This window comes from Gymnodraco acuticeps, unplaced genomic scaffold, assembly GCF_902827175.1.
Source record: "Gymnodraco acuticeps unplaced genomic scaffold, fGymAcu1.1, whole genome shotgun sequence".
In the NCBI taxonomy this organism is placed as follows: domain Eukaryota; kingdom Metazoa; phylum Chordata; class Actinopteri; order Perciformes; family Bathydraconidae; genus Gymnodraco; species Gymnodraco acuticeps.
The window spans coordinates 27,054-43,174 of record NW_022991440.1 but is presented as its reverse complement, the minus strand read 5'-3'; the positions used below and the strand labels follow the sequence as shown (position 1 = coordinate 43,174).

The 16,121-nt window shown below is 40.8% G+C and overlaps 1 protein-coding gene across 1 annotated transcript in view; it reads right to left on the bottom strand.

Moving 5' to 3' along the window:
- The window catches only part of LOC117532793 (ceramide synthase-like), a 47,359-nt gene that overhangs the window by 8,226 nt on the left and 23,012 nt on the right, over window positions 1-16,121 (bottom strand). Inside the window, exon 4 of the mRNA XM_034196287.1 lies at window positions 4,012-4,107. Coding sequence (XP_034052178.1) covers window positions 4,012-4,107 — 96 coding nt within the window. The remainder of the gene's footprint in view (window positions 1-4,011; window positions 4,108-16,121) is intronic.

The window sequence follows — 16,121 nt, the reverse complement described above, 5'->3', positions numbered from 1 at the left end:
AGGAGACAAGAGAGAGAGGAGACAAGAGAGGAGGAGACAAGAGGAGGAGACACAGAGGAGGAGACAAGAGAGGAAGAGACAAGAGAGAGGAGACGAGAGAGGAGGAGACAAGAGAGGAGGAGACCAGACAGGGGGAAGAAGAGACAAGAGAGGAGGAGATGGAGAGAGAGGAGACAAGAGAGGAGGATACCAGACAGGAGGAGACAGAGAGACAGGAGACGAGAGAGGAGGAGACAAGAGTAGTGAGACACAGAGGAGGAGACAAGAGAGAGAGGAGACAGAGAGGAGAGACAGTAGAGAGAGGAGACACAGAGGAGGAGACAAGAGAGAGAGGAGACAAGAGAGGAGGAGACACAGAGGAGGAGACAAGAGAGAGAGGAGACAAGAGAGAGAGAGGACCAGACGGGGGGAGACAGAGAGGAGGAGACCGAGAGGAGGAGACAGAGAGGAGACAGAGAGACAGAGAGGAGGAGACAGAGAGGAGGAGACAAGAGAGAGGAGACCAGACGGGGGGAGACAAGAGAGGAGGAGACACAGAGGAGCAGACAAGAGAGAGGAGACCAGACGGGGGGAGACAGAGAGGAGGAGACAAGAGAGAGAGGAGACACAGAGGAGGAGACAAGAGAGAGAGGAGACACAGAGGAGGAGAGAGGGGAATTTAAAAAGAAAGTTAGACAGGATCCTTCTTCTTCTTCTACTGATCTAAACAGGTGTAGGTCGAAGCGAACTCCCGCTCAGCACAGAGATGATGTATTCAAAGAGAGACACTAGGTATGTATTCTCTCACGGTTGATATTATTGTTCTGTTCCGTTTATTTTGTGACGTTTATACATCAATATTTGCTGTTTATGTCATTTTGTATTCGTGTGCAATAGATGAGAGCAACCACCTACGTCACTTCCGGGCAGGAAAATTACGGCCCCGCCCACTTTTTGGGGGAAACAACGCTGTCATTTGAACGGCGGTCGATACACATTCTGAAGTTTTTGCCAATCCGATCAGAAATGTAAGAAACCGTGGATTTGTGGATCTTCAAATAGTAATTTCTCCAGCTGTTACTCTCATGAGCGAGGCGGAACATAATAGTTTTAACATGACAAAAAGCTGCTGTGTCGTTTATTGCTCCTCAAACATTAAAACAAATCCAGAGTTACGTGTTTCTGAACTTCCTCTCAGAACAAAGGACAGTAACAGAAGAGCTCTGTGGCTTCAGGCTCGATCGCCGTTCAAATGACAGCGTTGTTTCCCCCAAAAGTGGGCGGGGCCGTAAAGTCACGTAGATGTTCATCTGTGGACATCGATCGCCTACTGCTTTATTTAACCATACATCGAGCCCGATCGTCGATTTCCAATGACTTAATGTAATTGTTTGCCTGACTGGCCATCGTGATCGGGCTCTTTGAAGATCCACGGTTTTCTTACATTTCTAATCGGATTGGCAAAAACTTCAGAATTTGAATTAACCGCCAATCAAAAGCTTTGTTTTCCCCCAAAAGTGGGCGGAGCCGTCATTTGTTACTCTCATCTATGCTTGTCTGCGGGCTGCTGGGACAAAGGAATTCCCCAAACAGGGATGAATAAACGTATATCTTATCTTGTGTATTTGAGTAGGCCACAAGTTAGCATGGCTAGTGTTCCCTTGAGAGGAGAGGAAGTGGTCAAATGCTGACTCATCCCTGGGTTTCTGCACCACTATATGATTTCTAGCATGCTCACCGTCATTAGCTAAAGCTGAGACAAAATACAGTCTGATGGTGTTGTAAAATATGTTGGATTAGTTCATAAAACTCCTTTTTTTAAATAAAAACCTAAAAGATATTTTCTCTCAGTTATGAGATTTTTATTTCTGTGCCTTTTTGTTGTTGTTTCTTTACTATTCTGTCATGCCAAACAGACCAAAACAAATGTGCTGTTCTCCTGTTATATGATGCAGGAGCCATGGCTGCTCCACACTGAGATCGATAGGAGTCAGCAGTAAAACTGTCCGTTAGTGCTGACTCAGGCCGAAGGAGGGAGACGAGCAGCTACGCTTCGCCTTGCTCTGCCCACACCAGATGTCAGCAGAGACCTGGAAGCCATCGAGTCTATTCTTAGAGGAAGGCTTTACTGAAACGCACCGACAGGAAGTAATGTGGCTGAAGCTAATGAAGGCATTACTGCTGTTAATGGGTAATCAGATTACATTTCTAAAAAAGGTGGATATCTAGAAGGATTTCACTTAAACCTAAAAAGATGATGTAGTGTTTGTTGTAAAGGATCAGCTGTTCTCTCTTCTCTGTCAGCTGTTCTGTAGGACAATACTTTAGGGGTTAATCGATACGCCTACTGCCTGCATCTGATTTATGAGATCTTAATTTGTATTTCTTGTGGCCCTAATCATGTTAAAATCCAGACTATTTTTTCTTTTTAAGTTTTTCTCAACTTTCATGATTGAAATGCTACTTTTTTGTAATTTTAATGTATTTTCTAAATTCTGCTGTCGGCTGTGCGTGGTGATGAAAAGCTGGCTCGAGGGCCCCCAGTGAATGTTTGCCTAGGGCCCCCACCGACTCTAGGATAGGTTGGTAATCAGATTACTTTATTAAAAAAAAGGGGGGATTTAGAGCAGAATCCTGTTTGTTTTTCTAAAATATTATTTATTATCACATTTTGAACTATTTTAACAAAAATCAATTTGTGAAAACATTTTGACTTTTTTAAAAATTCTATTTTGACTATTTTTTCAAAGAATCTTACGTTTTCCAAATTCCTGACTTTTTAGATAAATCCTCACTTTTTTTGTCCGATATTTTATCAAAATTTGACTACTTTTTTATATTAGTCTTATAAGACAAACGCAGCTTTTGATTTCTGCCCCCCCCCCGGGGTAAAGAGCAATGGGTTTGAGTTGCCCTTTGTTCCATGTGCAATAAAGCCGCTTGATTTGCACCGAAGCTCCACATTCCTGCACAGCTCAGCAGCTCTGCACTCTGCACTCTGTACAATGGATTTACTTTCATTATTTGCTGTAACTGTTGTGATTAATGCCGAATGTCCTCTTGTGTTTCTGCCATTTTCTAACAATAAGCTCCGTTGTGATCCTTGGTCTGGGAAATATTGACTAGTTACTTCTCTAGATATTAAGTTAGTGTGACCTGAGACATTTAGCAGATGACGTCAACCTGTTAAGCCCAGAGCCTGTTTTCCAGCTCTCAGGCTCGAAAATGGCATGCCCAGAACAAATGACCATATCTTCACTTCTAAAAAGGGGTACATGAATAATCTTTGCTCTCAAAGCAATGATAAACCTGTGAGTTGGATGTAGGAGAGTCAGAATCAATATAGATATTTTTTCTTTTAAGGTAAATTCCGATTGAACATAGTCAATTTTTTTAAATTATTGTGTCCGTCTGTGCTAAAAGTGCGTTAGCAGTTTTCCGCTCAGGGCTCATTTCGACGCTTCTTGTGAGACTTGTGTTTTGTTTCAGTAAAAATGGTTCATATTGTCAGTTAGCTTAGTTTCTTCCCGTTAAGTGAGTATGACACATTCATAGTTTAGTAAATGTTAAGAAGCCCTGAGGCAGTTTTGTGAAATAAAACCCTGTTAAGAGAACAAAAACACACTAACATTATGTCAATCAACAGGTCTATCAATGATGCAGACAAATGATAATTATTGCAGATTATAAATAAATCATTTAGGGACAAGGGGGTGAGATCAAATAAATTGTACTTCTTCTCACTCCTTTTCGAACACTAGATGTGGCACTGTTTATGTTGCTAATGTTGTTGTTGTTGTTGTAAATGCACTGCAACATTTGTTTTTGTAATTATTTATTTTACTTGTTCGAAATAAAAATGTATCAATAACATTCCTGTGTTTATATAAATATTTGTATTATTCTTTTAACAGACATTTTACTTTCCGTTTATAAAATATGTAAAAATGTATCTATATTCGTGATGAACAAAGTGTTCTGATGACAGGTGTGTGACTTCCCAGCATGCATCTGGTGTGTGTGTTTTCTCACCTGGATCAGTATCTTTCCCATGGAGACGAAGGGTGTGCTGAGCTCCGTTAGAAACAAGCAGCCAATGAAGAAGTCTCCCTGTTCCCTTCTGAAGAACTGTTGACAACACACACACACACACACACACACACCACACACACACACACACACACACACACACACACAACACACACACACACACCACACACACACACACACACACACACACACACACACACACCACACACACACACCACACACACACACACACACACACACACACACACACACACACACACACACAGTGAGCATGAAAACAAATAAACAGACACAGCTGACGTTCAAGGACACTTAGTGGAACAGTCTCAGAGGCTTGATGCCCAGAGAGGATTCAAAGACATGAAGACATCAGGTTTGAAACGCGTCTATCGAGGTTTCATTCTCATAAAGGTGGAATACAAAATCTTATGCAACAGTTGTCATTTCATCCAGAAGGACTCCACAGTAGTCGGGGTAGAAATAAAGGTTTGCTATTGTTAAACAGAACTGCAATTAGTTATAATTCCCCCCTTCACCTGTTGCGCTATAATCCGGTTTATATACAGATTACAGCGGCTTAATAAAGAAACAAGACTTAACAATTTCAGGTTTAACTGCAATGTGTATGGCTGGAAAAGATGCAGGATCATTACAGAAGATTTCTGTTGCATTTTGAAGTTAACGCAGCTGTGGATCAAAATGAAAAGGTTTTAAAGAGGACAGACATGTTTTGCTCTTGGTTGGCGTTTGTCTTGTTAAGCACATCCATTCATTTTTAGTAAACACAGGTTTAGCTGAAGGCGTGCTGATTGGGTGAGAGCGTCATTTTGAAGCCCTGCACACTTGTAACTACTCCAAATCCAAATGCCTCGTAAAGTCGACGCGGCCGTGTGATATGTCCCAACTTTACGAGTTAAGGGAAATCGCCCGGCAACAAACCAACAACAGACTGGAGCACAATGGACAACTCCACTCATGTCTACAAAACAAAAGGCATGGCTTAGTCTATTTAAGACCGACAGGAAGGACCTTGTATTTGGTGCAGATATTGGAACATCACAATCTAGTCTAGACACTCTTAAAGTAAATGGAAAACTCCATAGTGTTATTTCTCATCAAATGAAAGTTTAGGAATATCTTACTAACAGATGATATAACTTGATGTCAACCACTGATTCTAATATTGATCAGATTAGCCATGAGCTAAAAAACCTGACATCAAATTATAAAATCAATCTCATGTAGGGTTACCAACAGGGCTGCAATGCAACAAACGACTCATTTGATAATCGATTAATGAAACGATTAATCGACTGTTACTGGATGCCTTGCACAATTACTCAAACGCTCTGATTGAGCCCTCAACCTTTAGATGGAGCTGGAGGCTGTTTTAGGCATGTGGAAACTAACAAGACAATAAAGATGAATACTTGATTCAAAAATACATATTATTAAATTAACTTAAATTGTGAACAGAATTAACATTGCTTTTTATTTAAATGAAATAAATAATATTTCACATCAAAAGAAATGTTTTAACAAATCGTATTAAATAATCTGATGACAGAACTGTAAACAGAATAGCTGAAACTTTAACAAATTAAATAACTCAGTTTCCTCTAATCATTAACCCATGTTTGTATAATGGAGTTAACTCCGTGTGTTGCTGCTAGCATACAGAACACCTGACGTGGAAACGTTGCTCGTGGACGGAGCTACAGAGCTGCTAGAGAGACGGTGGAACCCGGTACATTCCTCCGTCTGCATGCGGTGCACTTTTGCTAAATGTTTAGACACATTGCTCGTGTTACCGCCCTCACATGCTAAACTCTTATTGCACTTTTGGCAACGAGGATTGTCCACATCGAGACGGGTAAAGTTTAACCACCTCGGAGCGCGTTCTCTCCGCCATCCCCGCAGTGTGTTGCTGCATTTAGCTGCGTGTGTGTGAACCGCCCCGCCCCCTCGCACACAGACGGGAGAGAGATCTCGTCTGGATTGGAAAGATCGAAAATACACCATAGACGCATTTGTTTGTCTTTTTGCATGTTAGAAACGAGTTGGCGACACTCAGACTGCGATATAATGTTTTTGTAGCAATAATATATATGACATATTTTTTAAATGTCTCCAGTACCGATAAAAAGACCGATAACGTTGGAGCTTAACGGCGCGTAAAACACACGTGATGACGTCACCAACGAATCGACGACTGAATTAGTTGGCAACTAATTTGGTCATCGATTTTAATTGATTAAGTCGATTAGTTGTTGCACCCCTAGTTACCAACAATATGTATTTCTAGAATAAAACAGTGGCAGCTTCAGTGTTAATCCTATAATTGTAACCTGAGAACGAGTTAAAACTAACCCTCCGCAAATGTGCCTTAAGCCACTGAGGACTCGAGGTGTAATTGTGTTTTTTAGCGTCTAAAGGCCCGGACACACCGAGCCCATTTCGGCCGTCGATAGATGTCTGGCCGTCGATGAGCGTCCTGTCGCCCTACTCAGATTGTTGTGTCCTGCACCGTCGTGTCTTTTCGGCCTTGCCGACACCTTCCGCCGCCGAATCAACATGTTGGAGGCTGTCGGCCAAAGAAATCACTCTGATTGGCTGTTCAGCTTAGCGAATCAGTGCATGAGAATCCTCTTTTGAATGAAGAATACACACCACCGCCACCTGCTGGTAAGGAGAGTTATTGCCACTCACGCATGCGCAGTGCGTACGTGCTACTTGGCCGTCGGCTGAAGTCTTTGCGGTGTGTTCCAGTGCGACTTTTTGGCCGAGACGCAGGAGACGTGAGGCGACAACAATCGGGTCAGTCGGGTGTCTTTGGTGTCAGTTTGGTGAGTCAGGGCCTTAATGCTTACCATCTGTGTGAGGATTTATTTAAAAGTCCACCATTAGCCATGAGCTAATAAACCTGACATCAAAATATAAATCAATCTCATGTAGGGTTACCGACCATATGTATTTCTAGAATAAAACAAAAACAGAAGTTAATGGTTTTTGGTTAATTCTTATGAATGATAATATAGGGTTGGAGTAAATTATGATCTGTATATGCACTTAGTGGAGGAGATAAGTATTTGATCCCTTGCAGATTTGGTAAGTTTGCCTACTTACAAAGAAATGAACAGTCTATCATTTTAATGGTAGGTTTATTTGAACTGAGTAAGAATATCAAAAAGAAAATCGAGAAATGGACAAATTGATTTGCATTCAACTGTGGGAAATAAGTATTTTGGAGTAAATTGTGATCTGTATATGACGTACTCGTAAATCTCTTTCCTTTCATTCTCTGGTTGTGTTGGTACATTGGCCCCACCACAAAAGGGAGGTATCTTATTCTACCACAACTTCACCATGGGTAAAGAGAGCTAGCGTGAGTGAGTGTCCTGAACATAAGTAGTGAATGAAGCTTTCAAATATTGACCAGTGGCTGCGCGCTGTGTGGTTAGAGATCCTAGAACAGGTGAGTCAGTGAGGACGGATAGAGAGACTGCAGACAAAAGACGAGAGCCGTCTGGTGGAGGATGAATAAAGCATGAGGCCTCGCCATCTGCCCGGGAAATAAAGACTGAGACCACAGAGGGGAACTTTACACCACCTAACAAACTACCTCACCTGCCATGGACGAGTGATACCTTACGCTATGTTGATCCGACATGTGGTATAAGGCATAATTAAAGATGCCATATTCGGGGGTTTCAATCCCTTTCCTGTCGTGTGTTCTATACGTTTTAGTGCATGTAAATGGTCTGCAAAAGGCAAAATTCCCTAAGTTCTGGGACATAGACTGCAACCACTACTATTTAGAAATATTGATGGCTATTTCACTTGCATCATTTGGTTACTATAACCGTTTATGAACACTCAGTTAGAAATACAGTACATTTATATATTTAACGTTTTTAGACTGTAAGTGTAAATATGCACATTGACATTTAATTGTATCTCGTTGGACTGTCATTGCTACGACTTCTGCTTTTACCACTCTTATTTATCTATTTATTTGTGCCTATTTTTTACTGCAGTGAGAGTTGCCAAAGAAATGGTGTTGTACTTGGTATGATGATGACGATAAAGATATATTCTATTCTATAGTGAAATCCCTTTGGAACACTCACACTTCTATTGGCTAGCGCTCCAACACCTTGTACGGGATAAGAGGTTAAGGGGCGGGACATCTCTAAGCTGTTGACCAATCACAACAGAGCCGACCAGCTAACCAATCAGAGCAGACTGGGCTCTGGTTTCAGACAGAGATTGAAAAGAGGTGCTGCAGAAAATGACTAGGATAGCGCCTTTTAAACTGTGATCCCCTGGATATTTTACCTTTCAAACACTTTCACTCCTGAAAAGCTGTTAACTTGGGAGTACTTTATCGATGCCAAGCAGAGAACAATCAGAGGTTTCTTCAATGGCAGCTTCACTCTTAATCCTATAATTGTAACCTGAGAACGAGTTAAAGCTAACCCGCGTTGTTAGCCCCCCTCCCCTCCGCTAATTTCCCTGGAGCCACTGAGCACAATAGGTGTAATTGTGGTTGGTAGCGGCTAATGCTTACCATCTGTGTGAGGGTTTATTTAAAAGTTCCCCGTTAGCCATAAGCTAAAAAAAGATCACATCCAAATATAAAAGCAATCTTCTGTAACACTGCACACCTGTATAAATGCCTGATTGTCATAATGACTGTACAATCATTAAACACCTGTGTAAATATCAGGATGTAGAGACTGCAAACTTTGCACATTGCTAGGTGAGCTTCAAGCCCATCTTATACAAAATCTACCCCGGTTTCTTCTGTGTTGTTACGAAGCTTTTCCAATTCAGTGTGGCCGTGTTCAAACTGCTTCAAAGTGTGTTACAGGTGTTCAAGTTGCAATAATATGAAAAACATGAAAACATGTTTATGTAATGCACTGAAAACGCATTGAGGAGGGATTGAGAAGAAGACAGACAGGAAGTAAACACTAAAGGGAACAGTAGAAGAAGACGGACAGGAAGTAAACACTAAAGGGAACAGCAGAAGAAGACAGACGGACAGGAAGTAAACACTAAAGGGAACAGCAGAAGAAGACAGACGGACAGGAAGTAAACACTAAAGGGAACAGTAGAAGAAGACGGACAGGAAGTAAACACTAAAGGGAACAGCAGAAGAAGACGGACAGGAAGTAAACACTAAAGGAAACAGTAGAAGAAGACGGACAGGAAGTAAACACTAAAGGAAACAGTAGAAGAAGACGGACAGGAAGTAAACACTAAAGGAAACAGTAGAAGAAGACGGACAGGAAGTAAATACTAAAGGGAACAGTAGAAGAAGACGGACAGGAAGTAAACACTAAAGGGAACAGCAGAAGAAGACAGACAGGAAGTAAACACTAAATCAATAGATCAATAAGGTCATTTTAAATCATTATAGTGAGTGAAGTCATTGGTTTATTTAGTACGTAGCCGTGTAATAAGCGGGATTATGTGTTTCTTTAATGAAATAAGAACACCGACAGGGCGATCAGGATCTCATGTGCGAACAAGAGGAGAGTCGGAGGGCGGGCGGGCGGTGAGTTTAGACACAAGGCAAGATGACTGCAGCTGAATAATGAAGGGTAATGTGATCTCATATTGCCACTGCAAACAAAAGGGCCGGGTTTCAACTGCACCTGGCCTGCTAACCTGAGACAATACATGGAGGAGAGTGGCTCCTGTAAACTCTACGCTACATAAATACTAAGTGTTGGAGCCATAATGTATTGTTTGTTTTGATCTGCACAAGTTTAATGTAACATGCAGTTCTGTCATTGAACACAGGATGGAGCATTCACTTGTGAGTGTATATAGTGAATTTCCCCACATTATAGGTCCATCTTATCTTATATATAATCACTGAGTGGTCAGATTCAGGTGTGTGGGACAGAAGCAAAGAGTCTTTCTCAGCTAAAAACTTTTATGTTTCTTGCTATTGTGCTTTTTAATAATGTTTTTAATTATTGTTTTACCCCCATTGTGTTATTTTATATTGTATGTGTTCCCTGTACAGCAGTTTGGTCAACTGAGGTTGTTTTAAATGTGCTATATAAATAAGTAAAGATTGATTGAGATTGAGTTTTTGACCGTGTCGGGAGAAGCTGTGTAGATATGATCTGTGTGTTAAACCTGTTTGTATTCAGCGTGACTGGCGTGCATTTTGAACACAAAATTAATCTATCGATGGATTGAAAGATATACGACGCATATCGACATTGTTTTATCGTCTGGAACACGCAAGTTCTCCCGTCCGCATCCCTCAGTGGCTTAAGTATAGATTAGGTTTAAAAGTCACTACACTAAGTATGCAGAATAATCGTAACTTTATTGAAACTGCAATTTGGACTAGAGGACTACATACTGATATACACCTGAACATCAGCAGGAGAGGACTCTTTAAAGTAGAGACACTACATACTGATATACACCTGAACATCAGCAGGAGAGGACTCTTTAAAGTAGAGACACTACATACTGATATACATCTGAACATCAGCAGGAGAGGACTCTTTAAAGTAGAGACACTACATACTGATATACACCTGAACATCAGCAGGAGAGGACTCTTTAAAGTAGAGACACTACATACTGATATACACCTGAACATCAGCAGGAGAGGACTCTTTAAAGTAGAGACACTACATACTGATATACACCTGAACATCAGCAGGAGAGGACTCTTTAAAGTAGAGACACTACATACTGATATACACCTGAACATCAGCAGGAGAGGACTCTTTAAAGTAGAGACACTACATACTGATATACATCTGAACATCAGCAGGAGAGGACTCTTTAAAGTAGAGACACTACATACTGATATACACCTGAACATCAGCAGGAGAGGACTCTTTAAAGTAGAGACACTACATACTGATATACACCTGAACATCAGCAGGAGAGGACTCTTTAAAGTAGAGACACTACATACTGATATACACCTGAACATCAGCAGGAGAGGACTCTTTAAAGTAGAGACACTACATACTGATATACATCTGAACATCAGCAGGAGAGGACTCTTTAAAGTAGAGACACTACACACTGATATACACCTGAACATCAGCAGGAGAGGACTCTTTAAAGTAGAGACACTACATACTGATATACACCTGAACATCAGCAGGAGAGGACTCTTTAAAGTAGAGACACTACATACTGATATACATCTGAACATCAGCAGGAGAGGACTCTTTAAAGTAGAGACACTACATACTGATATACACCTGAACATCAGCAGGAGAGGACTCTTTAAAGTAGAGACACTACATACTGATATACACCTGAACATCAGCAGGAGAGGACTCTTTAAAGTAGAGACACTACATACTGATATACACCTGAACATCAGCAGCAGAGGACTCTTTAAAGTAGAGACACTACATACTGATATACACCTGAACATCAGCAGGAGAGGACTCTTTAAAGTAGAGACACTACATACTGATATACACCTGAACATCAGCAGGAGAGGACTCTTTAAAGTAGAGACACTACATACTGATATACACCTGAACATCAGCAGGAGAGGACTCTTTAAAGTAGAAACACTACATACTGATATACACCTGAACATCAGCAGGAGAGGACTCTTTAAAGTAGAGACACTACATACTGATATACACCGGAACATCAGCAGGAGAGAACTCTTTAAAGTAGAGACACTACATACTGATATACACCTGAACATCAGCAGGAGAGGACTCTTTAAAGTAGAGACACTACATACTGATATACACCTGAACATCAGCAGGAGAGGACTCTTTAAAGTAGAGACACTACATACTGATATACACCTGAACATCAGCAGGAGAGGACTCTTTAAAGTAGAGACACTACATACTGATATACACCTGAACATCAGCAGGAGATGACTCTTTAAAGTAGAGACACTATATACACCTGAACATCAGCAGGAGAGGACTCTTTAAAGTATAGACACTACATACTGATATACACCTGAACATCAGCAGGAGAGGACTCTTTAAAGTAGAGACACTACACACTGATATACACCTGAACATCAGCAGGAGAGGACTCTTTAAAGTAGAGACACTACATACTGATATACACCTGAACATCAGCAGGAGAGGACTCTTTAAAGTAGAGACATCACATACTGATATACACCTGAACATCAGCAGGAGAGGACTCTTTAAAGTAGACACACTACATACTGATATACACCTGAACATCAGTAGGAGAGGACTCTTTAAAGTACAGACACTACATACTGATATACACCTGAACATCAGCAGGAGAGGACTCTTTAAAGTAGAGACACTACATACTGATATACACCTGAACATCAGCAGGAGAGGACTCTTTAAAGTAGAGACACTACATACTGATATACACCTGAACATCAGTAGGAGAGGACTCTTTAAAGTACAGACACTACATACTGATATACACCTGAACATCAGCAGGAGAGGACTCTTTAAAGTAGAGACACTATATACTGATATACACCTGAACATCAGCAGGAGAGGACTCTTTAAAGTAGAGACACTACATACTGATACACACCTGAACATCAGCAGGAGAGGACTCTTTAAAGTAGAGACACTACATACTGATATACACCTGAACATCAGCCGGAGAGGACTCTTTAAAGTAGAGACACTATATACACCTGAACATCAGCAGGAGAGGACTCTTTAAAGTATAGACACTACATACTGATATACACCTGAACATCAGCAGGAGAGGACTCTTTAAAGTAGAGACACTACATACTGATATACACCTGAACATCAGCAGGAGAGGACTCTTTAAAGTAGAGACACTATATACTGATATACACCTGAACATCAGCAGGAGAGGACTCTTTAAAGTAGAGACACTACATACTGATAAACACCTGAACATCAGCAGGAGAGGACTCTTTAAAGTAGAGACACTACATACTGATATACACCTGAACATCAGCAGGAGAGGACTCTTTAAAGTAGAGACACTACATACTGATATACACCTGAACATCAGCAGGAGAGGACTCTTTAAAGTAGAGACACTACATACTGATATACACCTGAACATCAGCAGGAGAGGACTCTTTAAAGTAGAGACACTACATACCGATATACACCTGAACATCAGCAGGAGAGGACTCTTTAAAGTAGAGACACTACATACTGATATACACCTGAACATCAGCAGGAGAGGACTCTTTAAAGTAGAGACACTACATACTGATATACACATGAACATCAGCAGGAGAGGACTCTTTTTGTCATAACTTTATTGAAACTACAATTTTATTGAAACTAGTGCAATTTTCAAAAGTGCAATTGAGGACAGAATGGAGAAATGTCCCAAACGAACATATCGAACTGCGTAATAAAGTGTATTTTCATTAAGAAAACAGAAGGCTCTGAATACGACCAGTATGATGTGAAGTGGAGCATATTCTGACCCAACACTGGAATCATCAGATTTCCATTAGACCTCTATTTACTCAGAAAATGGGGTTCTTTAACGAACTTCATTGCACGCTTTACTGCTCAAACTGTGTTCACAGTGAACTCGGGTTTAACGGTTCAGCAGGTTTCCAATTTGGCAATCATACCTGCACTAAAGGTCCTCGTGGACCACAGTACCTCTGCCATCACTTAACAACTGACTTTACATTGATCTATTAAAATTGTTTTTCCGTGACTTATTGTGCATCGAGATGGCCTTTCTGTTCCTCGACACATTCAACCAACACCTGTATCCCATCATTAAGCCTTTAACTCTCTTTGTCCTGACCGTTTTTATTGCATTAGTGCCTTTGCAATAACTTGAAAAGCAGGTGATAAGTCTGCTGTCTTAGAGGAGTGCATGCATAGAGTCAAAGTGTGAAGAATTTAAGAATAGTTTTTTTAAATGTGCGATACAAATGTATGGTTGACTTGGTAGTGTTTACTAAGGTTTATACAAAGAGTCGATGTATAAACAACATTTAAAGATTTGGGATCTCCTGTATTAGTTAGCCCACCACCAACATTATAATCACAGTTTCTTGTTTATTAAAAAAAAGTTAATTGTCGGAGATTGGAGGCTCTGAGGTTTAATGCTAACGTTAGCAGCCACTTTGTTAGCTTCACATTTAAAGGGTGTTATATATTATGTTTCTGGCAGCTTCTAGTTTCATTTCCATCAGCAGGCCTTTCCTTTTGAGATCCAGCTCGCAGAGACTTGATTGGTAATCAATGAGAGTGAGCATCATGCCTGCTTTATTGTTGCCACTCAAGTAATCATTAGGAGATAATGCAACACACACACACACACACACACACACACACACACACACACACACACACACACACACACACACACACACACACACACACACACACACACACACACACACACACACACACACACACACACACACACACACACACACACACACACACACACACACACACACACACACACACACACACACACACACACACACACACACACACACACACACACACACACACACACACACACACACACACACACACACACACACACACACCACACACACACACACACACACACACACACACTGATCATTTCAGACTAAGTATTCACTAACTGATAACAAAGGACCAGATGTTTTGGGACACACGACACACTGGCTGAGTGATTCCTAAGAAACTCGATTATTAACAATATTTCATGAAAATTATTAAGAATTGATGCCTCGTTTAATCAATCTCCTCCTTAAATGTGTATTAAATATTAACTGACGATTTAAAAAGACATTAAAAAAGTTCTTCTATCTTTAAAATCCAGAATGTGACACGGCACTTAGAGATGCACTCAATGGGTTCATTTCTGACAGATATCTTTCTTATATTATTCATTAAAATAATTAATTAAAAAAGACATGCCTTTAAAAAGTATTTCTCTATATTTGTCATTTTTTTATTTCTTGAAGCATTTAAAAACTAAAACCTTCCATCTATCTGACAGATATTATACTTATATTAATTTAATCATTAAAACCTATTCCCTCATTTTTTAAATGTTGTGGTATATTGGACTGTAATATGTAGGATGACCTTACATAACATATTTTACTTTATTTGTGTTATACCCGTGTTATTTACGTTCTCAGTGTTAATATTGATTTGATTTCTATACGTTTAGTTTTTCATATTCTCATGATGAATTTCTTGGATTCGAGACCTTCTACATGTTGGGACCCCTCTCTAAAGAAACTGCTCATCTAAATAGAGCATGGATGTATAATAAGAACTGGGTACAGCGTGGGAGGCGGGGTCTCGTTCGTTCCTATGAGAGCTGCTCATTGGCGCATGAGGACAAAATGGCCCAACTTTTGAGAGAGCGAAACGTCACAGATTACCCAGCATGCCTAGCTGTCAGAGCAGAAGAACCCGTATGTGCGCTCACAGAGCATGCACCCCTTAAGCCCCGCCCCCCGAGCTCCCACTCTTGGCTCAGTAGAATGAATGGAGACAGAAAATAAATCTAGATTCGGCTTTTAGTGCATTTTACAACTTTAAGGACCAAATGATTCTAATAAGGGCTATAACATAGTTCATACTGGGTAGTTTATTTAGTATAAAAAAAAGTATCCGCTGATTTACAGATGTCTCTTTCCCAATGTTAGTCAATGGGGAAAAGTCTTTCTGGGCCCAGTGACGTCAAGGACTGATACGGAAGTGTAGTACCGCCGTTTGGACACAACGAATATTTTCACCAGAGTCTGGCGCACATCCTGGGGGCTTGATATAGGCCCAATCCCAAACCGCCCCCTACACACTACCCCTACGTGTGCGCGGAGGGTCCGCCATATTAAGTGCTGTTCCAAACCAACTAGTGTGGAGCGGTGTGGAGGGGGAGTGGGCTATCGAGCCCTCAAACAGCGAGTCTGCAGTGGTGCTGACTGGAGACCGGTCTCTACCTGACCGGAGTCACGCTGTGTGTGTCCGTCAGGAAACAAGCTGTTTACAAGCAGTTCCAGCAAACATCCACTGATAACTGCGATGTTAACAACCTCATGATAACCTCATATGTTTTAACTTAGGATCAAACCTGTGTTTAGTCTAGAAAAAGGTAAA